This window comes from Coloeus monedula (assembly GCF_965178545.1).
Source record: "Coloeus monedula genome assembly, chromosome: 1".
NCBI classification, from domain to species: domain Eukaryota; kingdom Metazoa; phylum Chordata; class Aves; order Passeriformes; family Corvidae; genus Coloeus; species Coloeus monedula.
This window is the reverse complement of record NC_138781.1, coordinates 133136481-133155096: the sequence shown is the minus strand read 5'-3', so window position 1 is coordinate 133155096 and position 18616 is coordinate 133136481. Positions and strand designations below refer to the sequence as shown.

Sequence of the window (18616 nt, the reverse complement as noted above, 5' to 3'; positions counted from 1 at the left end):
CTGTTTGCTGGACCCCATCTACTGGCTGGAAGCCAGATGATGGAAAATGTTAACTGTTGGTAAAGTACTGACCTCATTTTTATAATTTTTGGGGAGGATTTTGCTTTCATGGAACACCCTTTGGCTTTGAGGAAAGCACTTGATTTGCATGTTTTTAAAAAGGAAATCTGTTTAAAACTGGCAGCCAGTGAAAGAAGTCTTGTAGCTGAATCCAGCCCCATGTTCTAGATGTGCTTGACTAGATGCTTTTAATACATCCCAGGGGCTCTCAACGTGCATTATCAAACTCTCAGCTTCCTTCTTGGCCTAACATTTCTATATGCCCTATTATGCAAACTGAAAGAGAGGCTGAGGAATATGTTAAGAGAATTGACTTTGTGATATTCTTAATTAAAGCAGTGGGATTGTAGACTAAGATGCACATTTTACATTGTGCTTTTCATGTCTGTAGAAGCAAGGTGATATTTAAACTGTAGGTTAATTGCCAGAGACAGTCCTGATGCAGGTTGCAAACCAAAAAGGCAGCACAGCTCAAGCCACTAAATTGCATATTGCTTCCATCGTGGCGTAGGTAAACACAGATCATTGCAAGCCTATATGGAGCAGTTAGGGAAGTTGCAAACTCAGCTATCCATTCAAACTGCAACTGGAGGTTATTTCCCACTTACCAGGGCCAGCAGAACCTGCTTGCTTGCTTTCATTTGCCATCTGCCTCAGTTTGCAATCAGCTGGCCTATCTTAAACTGCTAATGAAAAGTGTTAAAGCGGATCTGGCTGACTTTGCATAGAAATAAATGAGGAAAGTTCACATTGTCTGTTACATCGACTTTGCTGCCAAGGAAACATCTAGCTGAAAGGCAGCATGGGTCCTTGCAGACAATTTTGGCAGCATTTGCACCTACAGTCACTGAAAAAGAACTGCCTTTTTTGGTTTTGTGTTTTTTTTTTTTTTTTTAATTTTAAAGATGTCTTTGTCTCAAACAACTGTTTATGCAACAATGAAGTCAAGTTTATCTCCCAAAATGGATTCATTTAATCAGATCCTCATATTAGTATATAAGGAGAATTGAGTTTACATGAGGAAATTTGGTTGAAAAATGTGAAATTTGCTTGAAAAATATTTGTTAAAGGGATTAATAAGTTGAAACTAACAGTGTTGGAGTTTTTGGCTCCTTTTTCTCTTTTTGTCATTCTCATGTTCCCCCTGCAGTATATGGGAAAAGAGTATTGGGAAGCCATTTTTGTTCAGGCCAATAGATTTATTTTAAATTAGTCCAAACATAAAATGTGGGCCAGCCCCTTCACGATTATTTTTATGACCCCACAATCTCTCACACACAAAAACCCCCTAACACTACATATACAACAAACAAACAAACAAATACCCCTACCTTAATCTTTTCTCCTTTTAGAAAGAAGCTTAGCAGATTTTGAGTACTGAATCTGAGAGAGTTTTTTATAATTCTTACATCTTTCAGAAATTTTTAGAGAATGGGGAAAAAAGGGGAAAAAAACCCCATGTTCCAGTTCTTTTTATTCTTATCCTCTATGCATTGATATAATTGTTTACTATCAGTCTACAAAAAGGCAATATTTCTTTAAAATGTATGATACAAACTAATAGTAATAAAACTAAGACTAATAATAGAGAAACTGACTGATGAGCCAGGAGATTTCACACCAGAAACTGAATTTCAGGTTCTTGAAAGATTATTTACTATGGAGAGCTTGTGAAAAGCCATGTCTCAAACACGTTGAGTTAAAAAAGAAAAAAAAAAGAGAGAAAATTCCTTTTATTATTGCAAATAAGTCGAAAACAGTTTACAACTCAAAAATCAGATAATGAATGAATGGCTTGAAAATATTTATTTTTCTTTTAAGTCTGGTCTCCTAGTAGCAGTAATTTAGGAAAGAAGCATTATCTGTGAACGCAAAATTCTCCCTTTAGACAGAAAGAGACATCTCAGTCATTTAAAGCAGGTTTAGCATTCCGACTGCCATGTGATCCAGGGTTCCTCAAGTCTCTATTTGTTGCTAGGGCCACTTAATGGAGACTTTTTCTTCAAGACAGCAGATTTAGGAAATACTAAAGATGCTCTATAGAATATTATTACTGTATTGCCATCTCATTTCCCCTGCCTTTTTAGGGGCAAACAGAATATAAAAAATCATGCTGCTAATTAATATGGATGTTGTCATGGTTTCCTGAAAGAACAAGACAAGGATTTTACAGTAATTACATATTTAATTACATATTTATTTATTAAGCAGAAATGTAATGGATGTTGAAAAAGTAAAAAGATGTAGATAACCCAAAAATATAAGATAATACTATATCTGAATTTTAAAAGTAGTACATGAATAACTAATGAATGATTTTCTACAATATTAGTGTTCTCAAGTCTAGAGTATAATTAGTGCTTTTCCTGACAATTCTTCTCTTCAAAATGCCCAAACCATATGTTCTTGAGGCCAAAATGGTTTTAATCTATATTTAGACTTCCTAACTGTTTGGGTTCCAAAAAGTGCTGGGCAGCTAACACCAAAATCTGGAAACATATACAGCTAAAACATCAGGTTGTGAAAAAAGATAAAAGCAGAAAAATAAAAAAAACCGAAGTAAGTTAAAAGAGCAACATTTTTTGTTTGGGTTTTTGTTTGTTTTTTTTCTAGTGAACAGATTTAAGTCTCTCCTTCAAGTCAGTCTGTGATAAGTACTTCCTGGGTTTGTACATATATCACTTAAGTCCATATCCTGTACTTCTATAATTAATGTTTGCCAGTGACTTAAATGAAAAGAACTAAGTCAAAAGCCTGAAGACTTGAGGGGGTGGAATTAATCTGACCATATGTTGATGTTTATATCTGAGTTAATCTGATGGAGTCCCTTTAGAGTTATAGGAGAGATATACTGTCTTCCTGGGTAAGGTGTGTTGCATCCTGAAGGAGGTGTCTAAAACAAACTAGATGAATCATATTCTGAAATACCTGTTTCTCATCTCTTGCTGTGAGAGGTGCAGGTAGAGACATTTGTTACAGTTTTGAGTAGCTAGATAACTTCCACCAGTGATGTTGAATGGTGCCATTTCAGATTAGAGAACTGAAGTGATAAGAACTTCAAAACAGCAGCACCAACCAGGGTCAAAAGAAATCTATCTCAGCCCTAGAGATGGATGTTTTGGGAGCAATTCAGTACAGCAGTCAGAAAAGGCATAGGCTGTTCCCTGCTGCTCTTGGTATGGCAGGACAAACACTTGTATTGGTCTGAATATAGTAATTCACGAGTGGGTTGCACCTCTGAAATTTTGAAGGCATAGTTGGTAGTATGGTAATGTGTAAACATACTTTTAGTTTCCCATTTCTAAGAATCATACAGAACACCTTTCTTGCTATGCAGTTTAGAAACTGATACTATGTAATTATGAGGAAATGGGATTACCACTGATTACCTTATTCAGGATGCTGAAGATTTGGTAGTTATATGGAATTTATGTTGTTAGCTGTGCTTCAGCTAGTAGTGCTACCAGAAGCAGCAAAAATATTAGGGCCTGAGCTTCAGGAAAGTTATCAACTAAAATACAGATATAATCAACTGTCACTTCTTAACTGGTTTTTGTTTTTAATGATCACTTGTGACACTGGCAGGGCTGGCCATAGTGGCTGGCAGACGTGCAGGGATAATGGTCCCAACCTGCCTGAGTGTGGGATGTGGCAGAGCAGATGTGGAAAACTGTGCCCCCAGTGACTCTGTGTTCTGCTCTCTGCTTTCCCAGTGGGAATCTCTGGTCTGAGAGCCATCAAACATGGAACCTCTGGCATTGTCCCTTCTTCCTGCTGGGGCCAACTGCTGTCGCTCCAGGCTGGGGTCCTGCTGAGCTCCTAATTCAGAGAAGGGGAAGTGTGCCAGGACTGACTTCTGCCCTGGCCTACATTCTCATGTCCAATCTCTCCTGAACTTTGCCAGGGGCAACGAATTCCTGCCTTCGTCTTCCTCTCTAAGCAAATTCTTGCATAGGCTTCCTTCTGCTGGGAGGCCCAGGAGTATGGCTTGGCTGCCTGACCATCTTGTCCTCTCCAGCACCCTTTGCTCTGCCCTCTGGGGCTCAGTCATCTCCATGCCAACAAGTGCCAAGAGTCACTAGTGCAAACTGACCGTATTCCCCGAGTTCTAGAGAGACGTACAGTGGTCCCTCCAGCTAGAGGAGCATACAGCTGTATGGATATAGAATCCTAGGATCTTAGCAGGAGGTTGTCCAATATATCAGAGTATTTCATATGAGTAAATTTTAACAAAGTAAAACCAAAGTAGCAAATTTGTCTTTCTGTCACTTTCTCTGTATACAGGATCCCCAGTTTGAAGTTGTCTTAATTTAAAATATGGTGCAAAGGTTTCCCTTTGAAGTCTGCAGACTTCTTAGAAAACTTGTCTTCTTTTCAGATCAGAGAACTTTTAATGATTTTTTCTTCTAATCACTTTGCCAATTAGGATTCAAAATTCCCATTTCTTTTTATCACCAGTTTAATGAAAAAAAACCCAAACCATGGACAAATCTATCTTGACTTTTTTTTTTCTTAATGTGAATTAAAAAAGAAAAATAACAGTGAAGGAAGAATTGTTCATATAAAAACTTTATATATATATACAAACCACTATGTCACTGTTTCAAAGCTCTCAAAGTTCTATGTCTGTGTTAAGATACAATGGTGTGTTAATAATAATAACCTGGTTTTGATGGGTTTAATGTGATTTAATTTAGAGGATATCATAATTACTGTCAGTAATTTAACTCATACAGGGTAAAAAATTTATCTAACAAAAATTTAGCCAACATAAGATTGCCACATAAATTAAATTCTATGTGCATTCTGTTGTGGGATTTTGGGGATTTTGGTGATCTTCCAGACTCTTTCAGATTTCTAAAAGGTGGTGAGATGCTAGAACAGGGTGCCCAGAGAAGCTGTAGATGCCCCATTCCTGGAAGTGTTCAAGGCCAGGCTGGATGGGGCTCTGAGCAACCTGGTCTACTGGAAGATGTCCCTGCCCATGGCAGGAGGGTTGGAATTGAATGGTCTTCAAGGCCCCTTCCAACTCAAACCATTCTATGCTTCTGTGATTTCTGCCCCATGACAGATTACATCTATTGTGAATATTTGCAGTATGACTGACCTTCTTCCTAGCATTTACAAATATTTCTTCATAGGAGGGCACACAGGACATAGGGGTAAATGAATAAAAATAAAAAAAGCCACCATGTTAACAAACAAGCACTTTATCTGAGTGGCTTAGAGGCAAACCCTATATTTTTTTTTGTTAAAGCAGCGGTTCAATTTTAATATGGCCTCATGCACAATTAAGACTCTCTTACATTTATTCTCACTCAGAGTGCCACATAGCAGTGGTAGAAAAATGTACGTTCCCTTCACAGGAAGGACCCACGGGGACCAAACCATGGAGGATAGCTGAGAACCATGTGATATCTCATGCACATATCCAAATCTTCAACCCCAGCATGCATTCATTTTCACAGCCTTCAGAAAACAGTTTTAATTACTTCTCTAGCTTATTCTTCCCACTAAAATTAAAAATAGAAACAAAGAAAAGTCAGGAAAGAGTATAAATAGATAAGGCTGTTACAGTATTTGCAGCATTTCTAGTATGAAGACCTTTTCCAGCAAAAATGCAAAATTCCATTAAAATTCAAATTTATTTAAGATAGTTATTGTCTAAAGATGACCATGAAAACACCCAAAAGAAAACTTTTCCATCTGTTAATCAATATGACCTTATTACTAATAGCATGAGAATGACATTTGAGAATAATATACAGTAGTGGACCTGAATGATGAAGAAGTTGATTGGAGGAGCTAGAGATTCGACCTAAATGTGGGAGCTTGTTTAGTTTGCTAGGTTCCCTGTCACAGCAGGGTTTCCTCAAAGCATGAAATAAAGCCATAAGCATTATATTTTCAGAAGGAACACATACCATCATATTGAAGCAAACTCTCATGTCTTCTCTACCTCCCCTAGGATCTTTTCCAGCTGCTTCGCTTGCCTCTCTTTGGAGAAGTTGGTATTGATTCACTAGTCAGAATAGTTTTCAAATTTTTTCAGTTCTAGTGATTGAAACTGTGAGAAAAAGTGGATATATTATTATATCCATGCTTTTTATAGAAAGAAATTTAAGAATATCTTAAGTAATTAATTCCACCCATTTCAAGCAATTTACTAAAAAGTTGTACAATGTGCTTGGTAACAGATCTAAGTAGTAAATCAGAAATTCTTATCTTTTTCATGTCTTTGCCTTCTAAAGTACAGACTGATATGCATTATAAAAGAAAGTGGGGTCCTGACTTCTAAATTATGCCCACATCATGCAGAAACTGTAAAGCACTGCCAGGAAGGACTTACACACGGCTAAACTCAAATGTTCTCAACATATCTCATCAATAATCTGAGTCACCTGAAGGCAGCCTTGCTCTGTAGGAATGTGCCCTTGTCAAATTTCAAGGCAGCAATTTTAAATTTCACACTAATCTGTTCATCTTTTTAAAATAGAATAGTTTATCAAAAACATACACGTACGGGTGTAGGTATTCTAAATTATGCACAGAGTAATTAGCACAAACTTTGTATATAACAAACTGTCTGTACCTCCCATTCTGTCTGCATATATATATATATATGTATATATGTATATCTCACTAAGCCTACTGGAAAGGAGTTTATCGTGTGTGTTATGTATTAATAGAGGGAAAGAAGACATTTTTTATGTCACTGTATTTTCTCACAGTGAAAAAGCCTAAATATATAGATATATTATTGAAAAATGATTGTTTAAAATACCATGTGTAAAAAATAGATACACTAAGTTCATATAGTAAATTGAAAAGCTGTATATGATACAGTCTTATTTAAACTGACAAAAAATTAGTTTTGTTCTTCATTTCTTCAAAGGTGCTCCATCCATCTTTTAGCAAAACTTCCTTTCCAAAATAACCACCAGACTACCAAATTTTAGTGCCAATGGCAGTTGAGATAATGTCAAGAAACTATATAAGATTTCTTAGACTGGAAAATGTGGCACCTTTATTTGGGTAAGAGTATTCCTATGATTTATATTCAGGTCCATGTATATTCTCAATATAGCGTATATATACATATAAGGTGCTTATGTAAGTGCATATGTAATGTATATGCTCAGTTCTGCTGTATTGTAATAAGGTCATAGAGAGAAAGAATCTTCTTTTATGACTGACTGTTGAAATAGCATCTTCAAAATTCTGTCCTGTCTGGAAAGGATAAAACAAGATAAAACTTTTTTTTTTTTTTTTTTTTCTTTCTGTATGTGTGTGGAGTAAGAATCTTACTCTACAATTTGCAGCATGTCAGCTGTTTGGATGTGTCAGGTGGTGGTACAAATGAACAGAATAATGAAAATGCAAATTCTGCTTACATCAAACAGAAAGTGATGGGTATTTTGTGTGTGTGTAATATTTCTGATTAATTGTAAGTTTGCCTTTGAGATACTGTCTTGTTGGTAAAAGGACTATAATAGAAGTCTTGTGCAGATTTACATTTCAGTTTGATATGAATTTAGTTAGAAAACATCTATCTACATCACATGAAAAATTAAATAAAATACTCTTTGGAAGAAAGAGTGTATGTCTATGTATAAAATATCTTTGTATTTTTACAGTTTGTCATTTGAAATTCAGTTTCTAGGGTTTCTTTTTTTTTTCCTCTGGATGGAAAAGTCTTCAAAATTGAGGTCACACGTTAAGCCATAAGGGTATGGCTTTTATAAATTGAACTCACATACCATTTAAAATGGAAATTAATATCTTCAGAACTAGGTTTTCTTAGTATCTTAATGTGGACAAGCATATTAGCTTTGTTTATCTGTAGATGTGAAAAATAATGTATATATAGGCTAGAGGGAAAGTCTTCCCCATACAACATGCTCCACACTGCTGGCTGTTGAATATTTGATATATTAATACATATTTATATTCTGTAGTTTGGGCAGTGTTTGTAAAGTCAGGCAGATTTAGTGCCTAAAATAGTTTATAGCCTCAGAGAAAAGTGTCAGTATAAAAATAATAATTTTATCTTAGTTCTTTACACACAGTACCTTTTTTTTCTTCCCTTGTGAAATCAAACTTGAGATAAAATAAGAAAAACAATCGCAATCTTTTTGAGCTTACAGCCATTCTATTCCAAATCTCCTTGCTAATAGGGAATACAAGAATAGAGGTGCACAAGTTTTGGGCTAGTGAAATATATTTCCCAATATTTTTCTACTACTCTGTGGATATACAACAAGATGTAACTGAGACTATCACAATGAATATTCACCATTGTATATCTTTTGGTGGCAACTTTTGCTTTAAAAATCATTGTAGTCATATGCATTTTAACTCTGTTATGACTTGTTAAAGTTTGTGATGGTGCTTCATTTTGCCGTGTGGACTGAAATATGTCCTACTTGGATAATGTATACTGGCATATAGAATCATTTGGGACTCTCTCCTTCAGTGGTGGCAAATGAAAATGTAAAAACTACCCAATGTCAATAGGATAAAAAGCTAGCCTGAGCTAGTATGAATGTTCACGGAGCACTGGCCAAGGAATTGAAGGTGGGCTACTGTCAACCTTGCAGTCACACTTCTGTGCAGCCTTTAGAAAAAGAGCAAGCACTTACAGAAGGTTGTCCTTCTGCAGTCTCAGGAGCTTTTTACAGTAGCATTGAAGTACTCAGGGCAAGTCTCCTCCCTAAAGCAAAGAGGCACTGAATAATTGTTGCCTAATTAGAGAAATCTAATCATATGCAAAGCACAAAGGGTGGAAACTAAGATAGTAATAAGTCCCTACCTGTACTGGACTCAGACAGCTCATCTTGGGCTGGTTTAAACGTGAGTTTCAATTGCACTAAGTTATTTGGGTCAGTTTAAATTCAGGATGCCCTGGAGACAATCATGACTCTTGATGGAAATTGTTATGAATAATGGGGCTATTTGACTACAAGTAGAAAATATGTTACCTGTTAAATCATTGTCACCCCAGGCGAGAATATTATTCTCCCAGCTCTTTCCTGTGACCTTCTCACTTCCCCCTTATTCATTTGCTCAAGGGCTGTTCTGCCTTTGCCACACTTAATGGCTCCCCTGATGGCTACAAGTTGCATTGCACGAGGTGGAAATAAAGACCAAATCCAGAGGGGCAGTCAAGACACTGAATGTAATGTTTGGGATTTTTTTCTTTTTTTTTCTCTTTACATAATCTCCCCTATCCAAAAGACGAAAAGAGAAACAGCCAGCCCCTGCGTAATATTTGTTGTCTGACATGGTCCCACTGTCACTCAGAAGTACTACTTTAAAAGTCCTCTACCACATGCTCATTATCTGTGATTCTGGAAGGAAGATATGCCAGTAGCTGAAAGTCGGTTTTATTTATTTCCCTGTTGCTATTTATTTCACATCTTTCAGATCAACATGGAACAAAATGTAGAAATTCCAGAAAATCTGTAAGGGAACTCAATAAGGACTGATAAACAAAGATGTATTGATTCTTCATGTATTGCATAACTGGCACAAATAGAAGCAATAGACTCTTCCAAGACTCTTGATTAACTGTGGCTTATTGAAATTTTAGAAATTATAACAAGTTAACTTCCCAAACCTCCTGCCTCAAACAGTAGAGGTAAAACATGCAGAACACTCCTTGATCTACTGATACTAACAAGCCTAATGATAGTGGTAGAATAAATACTATTCATTCAAAACGATTTGAAAATTGTTCAGTAAGTAATGTGGCCAACTTTTTAGGGCATTTCTTCATAAGACTTAGACTAGTTAATATTCTTAATTATGATGTAGGAAGCACGGTATAGGAGGGAAATTTGCTTTCAGAAGGTCTGAAAAGCAAAAGAAGGTTACTTCTTAAATACTAAAATTAATACCAGGGAAAGAAATTTTGAATTCTAATAAACCTGATTTAGAACCTTCACAAAACTCAGAAAAGAATTGAAAAATAATGTGAGACTTTTCATGATAGTATGAAAGCTGTAGTACAGTAACATGCTCTTCTTTTTAGTCTTTCCATCTTAAACCTATGATTATTTAAAATTACAATAATTGTTCCATTATAAGTGCAGAATGAAAACCTTTGCAGAGTTCTTTCTGTACATCACTTCCTATGCGGAGTTTAGCTACAGAAGCTGTGGATTTTTCATATGAGATGATGTCAAGATCAGCTTTGTCTGCATATAGAAGGCCAGATTCAGATATCAAGAGCATTTGTCATCAGGACAGTCAGGCTTATCAAACCTATTGAAACAGCACATTGACAATCTGCTTTTCTATAAAAAGAACTGCATCTAAGAAAAATATTGTCATAAAACATTTCATCTGGAAACCACATAATTATAAATGATAGGATAAACTCATTTCTTAAAGTACATTATGTCACATTAATTTTTAAAAGATGTGATTTTTCTGCACAGTTATATTGAATAGAAGATCAAGAACATTTAGTTTTCATATTTTCAAATTAAGAATCAGAAGTTTTGTTATGAGAAGACTCTGTGAACTAGGAATATAGTTTCACTTGTGTCTGTTTTCATGATTTCATTCAAACATTTATTTCACAAACATCAGCATGGCTTCATACATCATGAAAGCATCTACTGCCAAGTGTTTCCTCTTTCATATGTACTTTGGATAAAGTTTATTTTATTGTGTCAACAAGAGGAAATACTTGAGAAGTTGAAATACTGTCAACTATGTCCTCAAAGTTCTGTAATGTATATATGTGTGATTTTGTTGCTGATGCAACTTAATATTATTACTACTGACATTTAAAAGTACTTCCAGATCAAGTTCCAGCAGTGGAAAATAACTGTCTATCCCCAAAGAATCTACAGATTATAGGATAATAGTTAAAGTTGAGCATTTTTTCTCATATTAACAACCAATATGTGACTAGGTCACAGCATAGGCCTTTCATTATTTATACTTCTCTTTCAACAAGAAACTACTTACTATAGGTGACACCAGTTTCACATAAGTGCAGTGATTAAAAATTAGATGGTCAGCATAAGCTGCTGATCTAGAGTACTTCTCTTGTCAGTGGGACAAGATCACACTTCTGGAGGATGGTTCTTCCCATCCCTAGGTGGTGAAATGAGCGATATTCTGGATGTGACCCTTCTCAGATGACTGGAATCTTTCTCCTGATGTAAAATATTTTTCCAAAGCCTCATTTTGTGACAGGTTAAGTATGACAGAATCTGTATGAAAGACTCACAGAAAGATATGCAGAATGATGTCTTAGATGAGTAAGAAGAGACAAAATTAATACCATAGAGGTCCAGCTCTGAAACTTTTTTTAGAAAAGATCCCATTGGCTTTGATTTGTATTTGCTTCAGAAGAGTGCAGTAATTCTACTGCCAAAGTTGTGTCTAATACTCTGTAATAAAAAATATAAAGATGTTTTCAGAAGAGAATTACAAAAACATTAAAGTGGTCTATAATATGAGTCCATGTTTTTGCGTTTTTCTTTAGTTCTACAAAAATAAAAAAAGCTCTAGTACTTAAATAAGCAACTACACTTCTTACAGGGAATTGCACAGTGAAATATTTTAGGACATCTATTTTCCTTATTAGGATTTCAGTTACAGTGATTCAGAAATGGACAACATCTACATATAATCAGCAGGGGTCTGATTACAAGTGTTTGAATGACTAGGTGCCCTGTGGGGTTTGTCCTAAATAGGTAGTCTTCAGTTTGTGAAGTTTGCCAAACAAAGTCAGGATATTTTCCATTTGGAGCTATGTCTTGATGAAAGCATTTTTAGTTGGGTTCATGGCAACATCAGGTTCAAGTCATAAATTGCACAAAAGCCTAGACATGAACTATGACAGTTGAACCCTACACTTACCATGTGTATCAATTAAAAAGGTTTATGTTTATGATGACTGTAACAGTACCATACATTACAGCATAATGCTTTCCTTGTTGGAAAAAAAAAGAGAAAACTGCCTTTTCTGCCACATTATCCTTGGTATCCTTGGTGATCCATTAATTACTACACATTACCTTGTGAAATTCAAATGCAGTGAAAACATCTTGCAAGTGCAGAGACCTCCATGTGTGTTATTTTTGTTAATATGTTTGTGGATTCAAAAGTCTTCTTTCCTTTTCTTCTCTTCACAGGAAATGATCTCTTTCTAGTTGCGGTGCATGAACTTGGACATGCTCTGGGCTTGGAGCACTCTAATGATCCCACTGCAATCATGGCTCCATTTTACCAATATATGGAAACTGACAACTTCAAACTACCTAATGATGATTTACAGGGCATCCAGAAGATATACGGTATGTCATGTTCTCATCAGACAATGCAAGCTTTTCAGTTTAGAATACCTTTGAAGTCCTCCTGTCCATATCACCTCTCCGAAAGAGTTCATTAGTGTGGGCTTCACCAGTTGTTATGCCACAGGCTCTATGTGAGTAAAACATCCAAAGATTTTGAGGACACTCTTACTTCGTTTCTCATTCTTCTCAACTTATATTCAAAATCTGCACTTGCCTGGAGTAGTAATTTTAAATGTTTTAAAAATCCATAAAGAAAACATATGCGAAAGGATTCCAAACTATGAAAATATTAAGAAATGCAGGCCTTTAACTACAATGAGATTATTTACACAGGTGTCCAAGCTCATGTAACTGGATGAATTGATTGCTCCTCAGTTTACCAGTTATAATACAGAAAATTTCCCTCAAAATCTGAGGTCCCAAAAGCACCCTTTCTTATGAAAAATATAACAAATTGATCTCAAAATAATGTTATCACCAGTCGCTACAGAGGGTAAAGAAGGGCCTACTTCTTTAAAATATGTTAATTTACATTTTTTATGGCCTGATATAAAATACACATGGTACAAATTTGTTCTGCATTTAACAAGGAAATTGAATTTTTTTTAAAAATTCAAAACAATAACATAATTGTGATTATGGGTTGAATGTAACACTAACTCCCATATTACTATCCCTTAAATTTCCAAAGACATAATTTTGTTTTTGTTTTTGGTTTTAAATAGTCTTCTATTTTTTTTTTTTTAAATATACTTTATTTTTAGAATTGAAAAATCTGTGGTATATCTGTGTTAACGCTTTGTATCCAGTGCATATAATTTGGAATTGCATTGCTTAATATTCCTTAATTAAATTTGCATTGGATTAAATTTTGTACTCCCAATTTTTCCTGTGTAAAATTTGTCCTGTTTATGTTGAATATTGTGAGGGCCCTTCCTTCTTTATCTTTACTACCAGAAAGGACAACTACGATCATGTAGAATTACTGTATTGCTAACTAGACATCTGCAGCCTCCATGGTGTAATAGTAACAAGAATTTTAAAGTATCATATTAACAAGAACAGATATATATTTTCATAAAGCATAAATAGCAATTTCAAAATGATTGGCTGATCAAGTTTTGTTTGGTTGGGTTTTTTTCCTGTGTGATTAGCTGGAAGGAAGGTTGTTTCTCATGACCTCATGAGTTGGTAGTCTAGACTTAAGGGCTAGACAAGAATATTTTGCTGAAAACTAGCTGCTAAGCTCAAACAGCTGTGGGCTATACATTAGGAGAAATGTGTTACCCCTGGGAAGTAATATCTGACATCACCACCAAATGGCATAAAAAACCTTTGATTTGGGGTTAAAAACTTTCCAACATAAGCTACTGCAAACTGATTCCTTTGCTCCCTTTAAAATCAAGATGTGATCTGGAATCATATGCCTCAATAAAAATGTCACACCTATTAAAATAATTACTTTGGTCTGCTGTATTCCTTGAAATACTGTTATTAACTGTAAATTATAAATGTCACAAGTCTTAAAATTGTGAATGAAATAAATGCCTTATTAAATTGCATGACAACCATTTGGCGAGTTTAAGATTTCCTTACATAATCCATCTTGTTCTTTATAAAGTATGTGGTTTTTTTGTAAAATTCTCAGAAATTTGAATGCCATTTGTGCAGTTTTAGAGTTTTCTTACTATTCAACAGTGTTTCTGAATCTGGTCATGCAAATGGTATTTATTTTTTAAAGTCAACATATATTATCTATTTAAGTGATTTGAAGAGAGGCCTAAATAGAATGAGCAAAAATTAAAACATTCATCTTGTTTCCAGAAATCTTATGGATCCAAATGAAGCTCCTTGTCTTTTTGTCCATGAAAAATAAATGTTACTAATATGTGTAGAGACGGGAAGGCATTTTCAGTATACTCATTTCAAGTCATTCAGTATGTGATTAGGGTTATGATCAGTATCTATCTAGGATGGCCTGATGAATTTCAGGTAGAGATATTATGAGTGGGATAGTCATTTCATCAAACTCTGTATATTGTGACAGATAATATATTTGAAAGAGAAAAAAAATGTTTTAAGACTGCTCTACAGAGTTTTAGTTTTTCACTTGAAGAACATGTGTGAATTATGGAAGAGGAGTGGTGTAGTGTGTGTAGGATGCCCAGGATTTGAAGTCCAGTTTTAGGAGCTCCTGTACACAGCAAGGGACATTGGAAAAAGCTGGGAATGTCCTGTCTCTAATGAATGTGACATTACTTGATCTAAAAATTTGGTCGGTTGGAAATAGCGGGTATGGTACATACATGCATGTGTGAATTGGTGAGTATAGATTAAAGATATAGGTTGAAAATCTATTAACTGATGATGATCTTATAAGGAACAAGATTTTTTTTTCATTTATTTGTACAAGAAACAATGATTCTGTTGTAAGAGCTCTTACTAAGTTGCTAAATAATGTGCTTTGAATTACTTCTCATCTGAAATGATGGTGGCCTAAGCATCCTTTGAAGGTTTTACTGGAATGTTGTTCCAATAAGGAAGATTCTGGATAATGAAAAGTAATTATTTTCCTTGGTTTTGGTAGTCATTCTTTATACCCTTTATAGCCAGTGCCTGGTCAGTAACTGGAACAGGCTCCCCAGGGAAGTGGTCACAGCACCAGCCTGACTGAGTTCAAGAAGTGTATGGATAGTGCTGTCAGTCACATGGTGTGACTCTTGGGGTGTCCTGGGCAGGGCCAAGAGCTGGACTCAATGATTCTAAAGGGTCCCTCCCAACTCAGCATATTCTGTGATTCTATGATTCAATGATTTCATAACATCAGAAAGGTATGTTAGGTCACTTTTTCATTACTCTTTCACTGTTGGGTTTGTACAGCTTACAGCTGGTTTTTGTTGTGTATGTTTCCTTTTGTGGGTTTTTATATTACATCCTGCTGCTGTATTTTTAAAGGTCCACCTGACAGGATACCACCACCAACAAGACCTCTGCCAACAGTGCCCCCACATCGTTCAGTCCCTCCAGCAGACCCGCGAAAGAATGACAGGCAACCCAAACCTCCCCGGCCACCCACCGGTGACAAACCTTCCTATCCCGGAGCCAAGCCTAACATCTGTGATGGGAACTTCAACACTCTGGCTATTCTTCGCCGGGAAATGTTTGTTTTCAAGGTAGGAGCCTGTGAATTTTTCAGTGTTACATCAAATGTCTATATTTCCCCTTTTTTATAAAGCAAACTCTCATTCATCATGACTCTACATTCCCAGCCTCCTCACAGTTAGAAAGTTCAAGAAAAAAATTAAAAAATAAACATACACATGGCTTAAACATCTAGCAGGGGACTGCTGCGATGTTCTATTTTAGGAAAATACACGTCAGCAGAAACTGTAATGCTTCAAAATGTAAGGGTAAATAAATGCTGCATGTTATGGAAAGATAAAATGTGTAAATCAATGAATAATAGGGATGCTTTTGTAGGGAATACAGCCACACGCCAACATACAGTAGATACTGTGTCTTCAGCACTTGTTCTTTTTTTTTTTAATGGATCTATAATTTTAACTTTACAATTAGATCTGTCATTTACAAAGGAAGTTTGTCATTTTGTTGTGGTTGCATTGAAACCACAATATCTCACTAAAGGTCTTTGCTACAGAATTCTTACTGCAAATGTGTCATTGTTTATTTCCATTCATGTTGCTCTGAGCTGAAAATGTGGTGTATATATCTTGGCACAATATAAAACAAGTTGAAATAAACAAACTGAACTGAAAGGCAGTCTTTTAATAGAAGCACTTTGCTAAGACTCATGGACATCAAAGATAACTTTAGGAGGATGATCAGCAGTATAGCTTTCAGTAGACATTGAATGTTGAAGAAAAATTACAGAATCACTATTGCTCAGTCTCTTAAACCAATATACTGACAGGTAATGTTGTGCAAAAATTTCAGAAACAAGCAACAGGATTATCTGTTTTTTTGAAGTGATAGTGTATCAAATTTGCTTAAGCAATAGGAAGTGTGAGATCTTTGTTTTGTAAATGTATGATAGGATCCTTTTTATCTTCAGTATTACGGGTGGAGAAGAAGGACCTTTCATGTGAATAGATAAGTGTTTTCTCTTCAGCAATAGTGTAAATGCAAGGGAAAGGCAATATATTTGTCCCAAAACATGAAGCTTCCTGTTCAATTTTGTTGTTCTTTCTGATAGAACCCATTTCTCCCTTATGTGTTTTCTTTTTATATAACCTATCTTACCAGATAAATCTTATTAGCAATGCTACCCAGGCTTTCACTTTCTTTAGCATATCTAAAAAAACATGTACAAATAGCTTTACATTAATTCATTCAAAATTATTGAGCTACCTTCACAATCCAGTGGACAGGAAATATTTTTCCCAAAAACAGCTAAGGATTTTTGCAGCCTGGGGCTGTCAGCCCATTCCGTTTGAATAGATGGTATATGGTCAAACACTGGGAGGTCCTGAACCATCAGTCTTTTATGACTAAAACGCAAAGGTTGAAGAAGAACCTAATTTTCTAACTTGACATTAAACAGGATATTAAAATACGTACTTCAATCTCATGTCATCTACCTCAAGAGCAATAGAACATACTCTCATTTAGTTTAGACATAAATCAATAAACTTAGAAATGTTGTTCCACTAATATAAAATTTCCTGTCTAGGCAAGTCTGTGTTCCTGTATAAATATATTCACCACCATTAATAATCACTCTTATCTCTTCTGATTGAAAACAAATTAAGTTTTCTTCAAAAACGTTTACTGCTTAGTGCCTTAACACCATATATTTACTGTAAAGTGTGTATGCTTGCTACTCTGCAGACTGCATTTATGTTCCAAAATTAAAATTCCTTTCATGATTGTTCCAATGAGGAAATACGATAAAAGTCTCAGAGAAAAACGACCAGTAACAGAACGCTTACAGATTTCATGTATAGAGTCTTATTCTCCAAATGAAGTCGCTGCAATCATAAAAGCAGTGTGTTAGGAAGGAAGGAAGAGGTCACCTTTGTTGAGGCTTATTTCTTTAGGGTTACACAGTTTTCATTTTCCCCTCAAGATGCCTGGGAACATAACAAGGCTTGCCTTGGGTTAGTGTGCTAAGCAATGGATTTTGCCTAAGTGTAGGGATTTTGACTTTGTAGAATGAGTGTCTTTGAATGCTTGACTTAGTGAGCCTTAACTCTCCTGTTTGTGCATTAATTTGCTAATGAAGATTTTTGTCTGCTAAAGGATTTTTATTAACTGAGATTTTTTGGGGGGAGCAGGGGGTGATGTAGAGGGAGGACTATAAACGGAGCAGAAAAGGGGAAAATTTAGAAAAGTCAACTTGCAGAATCCTGGGGCGTGGGACAGGTTGTAAGGAAAAGCTCAGCATGTCCGCATGTAGCAGAAAAAGGGCAGGAATTAATTCTTAGGAGGTGTAAACAGAAATAGGGACTGAACACAGGGAAAGCATCCAGCAGTGGAGGAAACCAAGCTGGAGGTTCTGTGGTCTGTCACAACAAAAATAACCCAATGTCGTGGCGGGTTTGCTATGCTGGACAGTGAGGTGCTGCGACCTTCCTAAAAGCGTCTCCAAGGCGAAGCCGCTCAGCAGGACCACCACACACTCACACACGTGTACACACACATGGATAGCTCCAGAAAATGGGTCGACGACAAAGAGCCAGGAAGGGTCTTCGTATGGGGTTCCACGGGAGGAGTTTAATGCAGCCACATGCATGAAGGGGTCCAGGGACAAAGACAAAGAACACAGGAGGGCCCAGGTTTATATATGGGAGCAGAGTGAGCATCAGAGGCCAATGATCTGAGGGCACAAGGGCGGTACAAAGGCAGGACTGGGGTATGGGAGCCAATGGGAAAACTCTGAGGGAGTGGTGATGGGGCAAGGGCCAATGGGGGAACAGGGAGTGGAGAACCTTCTAGGGCAAGGACATATAAGGCAGGAAGGGGCAGGGAGGCCAACGGGCCAACTGGGGAAGCAGAACTGGGGTACATTAACAAAACAGAACAGAGCATCCTGGGGGAAAGCCCTTTTTTTCTCCCCAACCTGGGGAGGATCTTTGGTACTAGGCGCTGTCCCACCATTGGACTCTCTTTGTCCATTGTATCACAGGCCCACCAGCCTCCACAACCCAAACCTCTTTTCCCCCACCAGCCTCCACAACCAACCTCTTTTCCCTTGCCCCTTAATGGTAGTGCAAGGGAAG

General features: G+C 36.3%; 1 protein-coding gene across 1 annotated transcript in view; it reads left to right on the top strand.

The window, feature by feature from the left end:
- The window catches only part of MMP16 (matrix metallopeptidase 16), a gene marked incomplete at both ends in the record, with an annotated part of 162874 nt that overhangs the window by 105495 nt on the left and 38763 nt on the right, over positions 1-18616 (top strand). Inside the window, 2 exons of the mRNA XM_082298872.1 lie at positions 12216-12377; positions 15333-15550. Of these exons, the coding sequence (XP_082154998.1) occupies positions 12216-12377; positions 15333-15550 (380 nt within the window). The remainder of the gene's footprint in view (positions 1-12215; positions 12378-15332; positions 15551-18616) is intronic.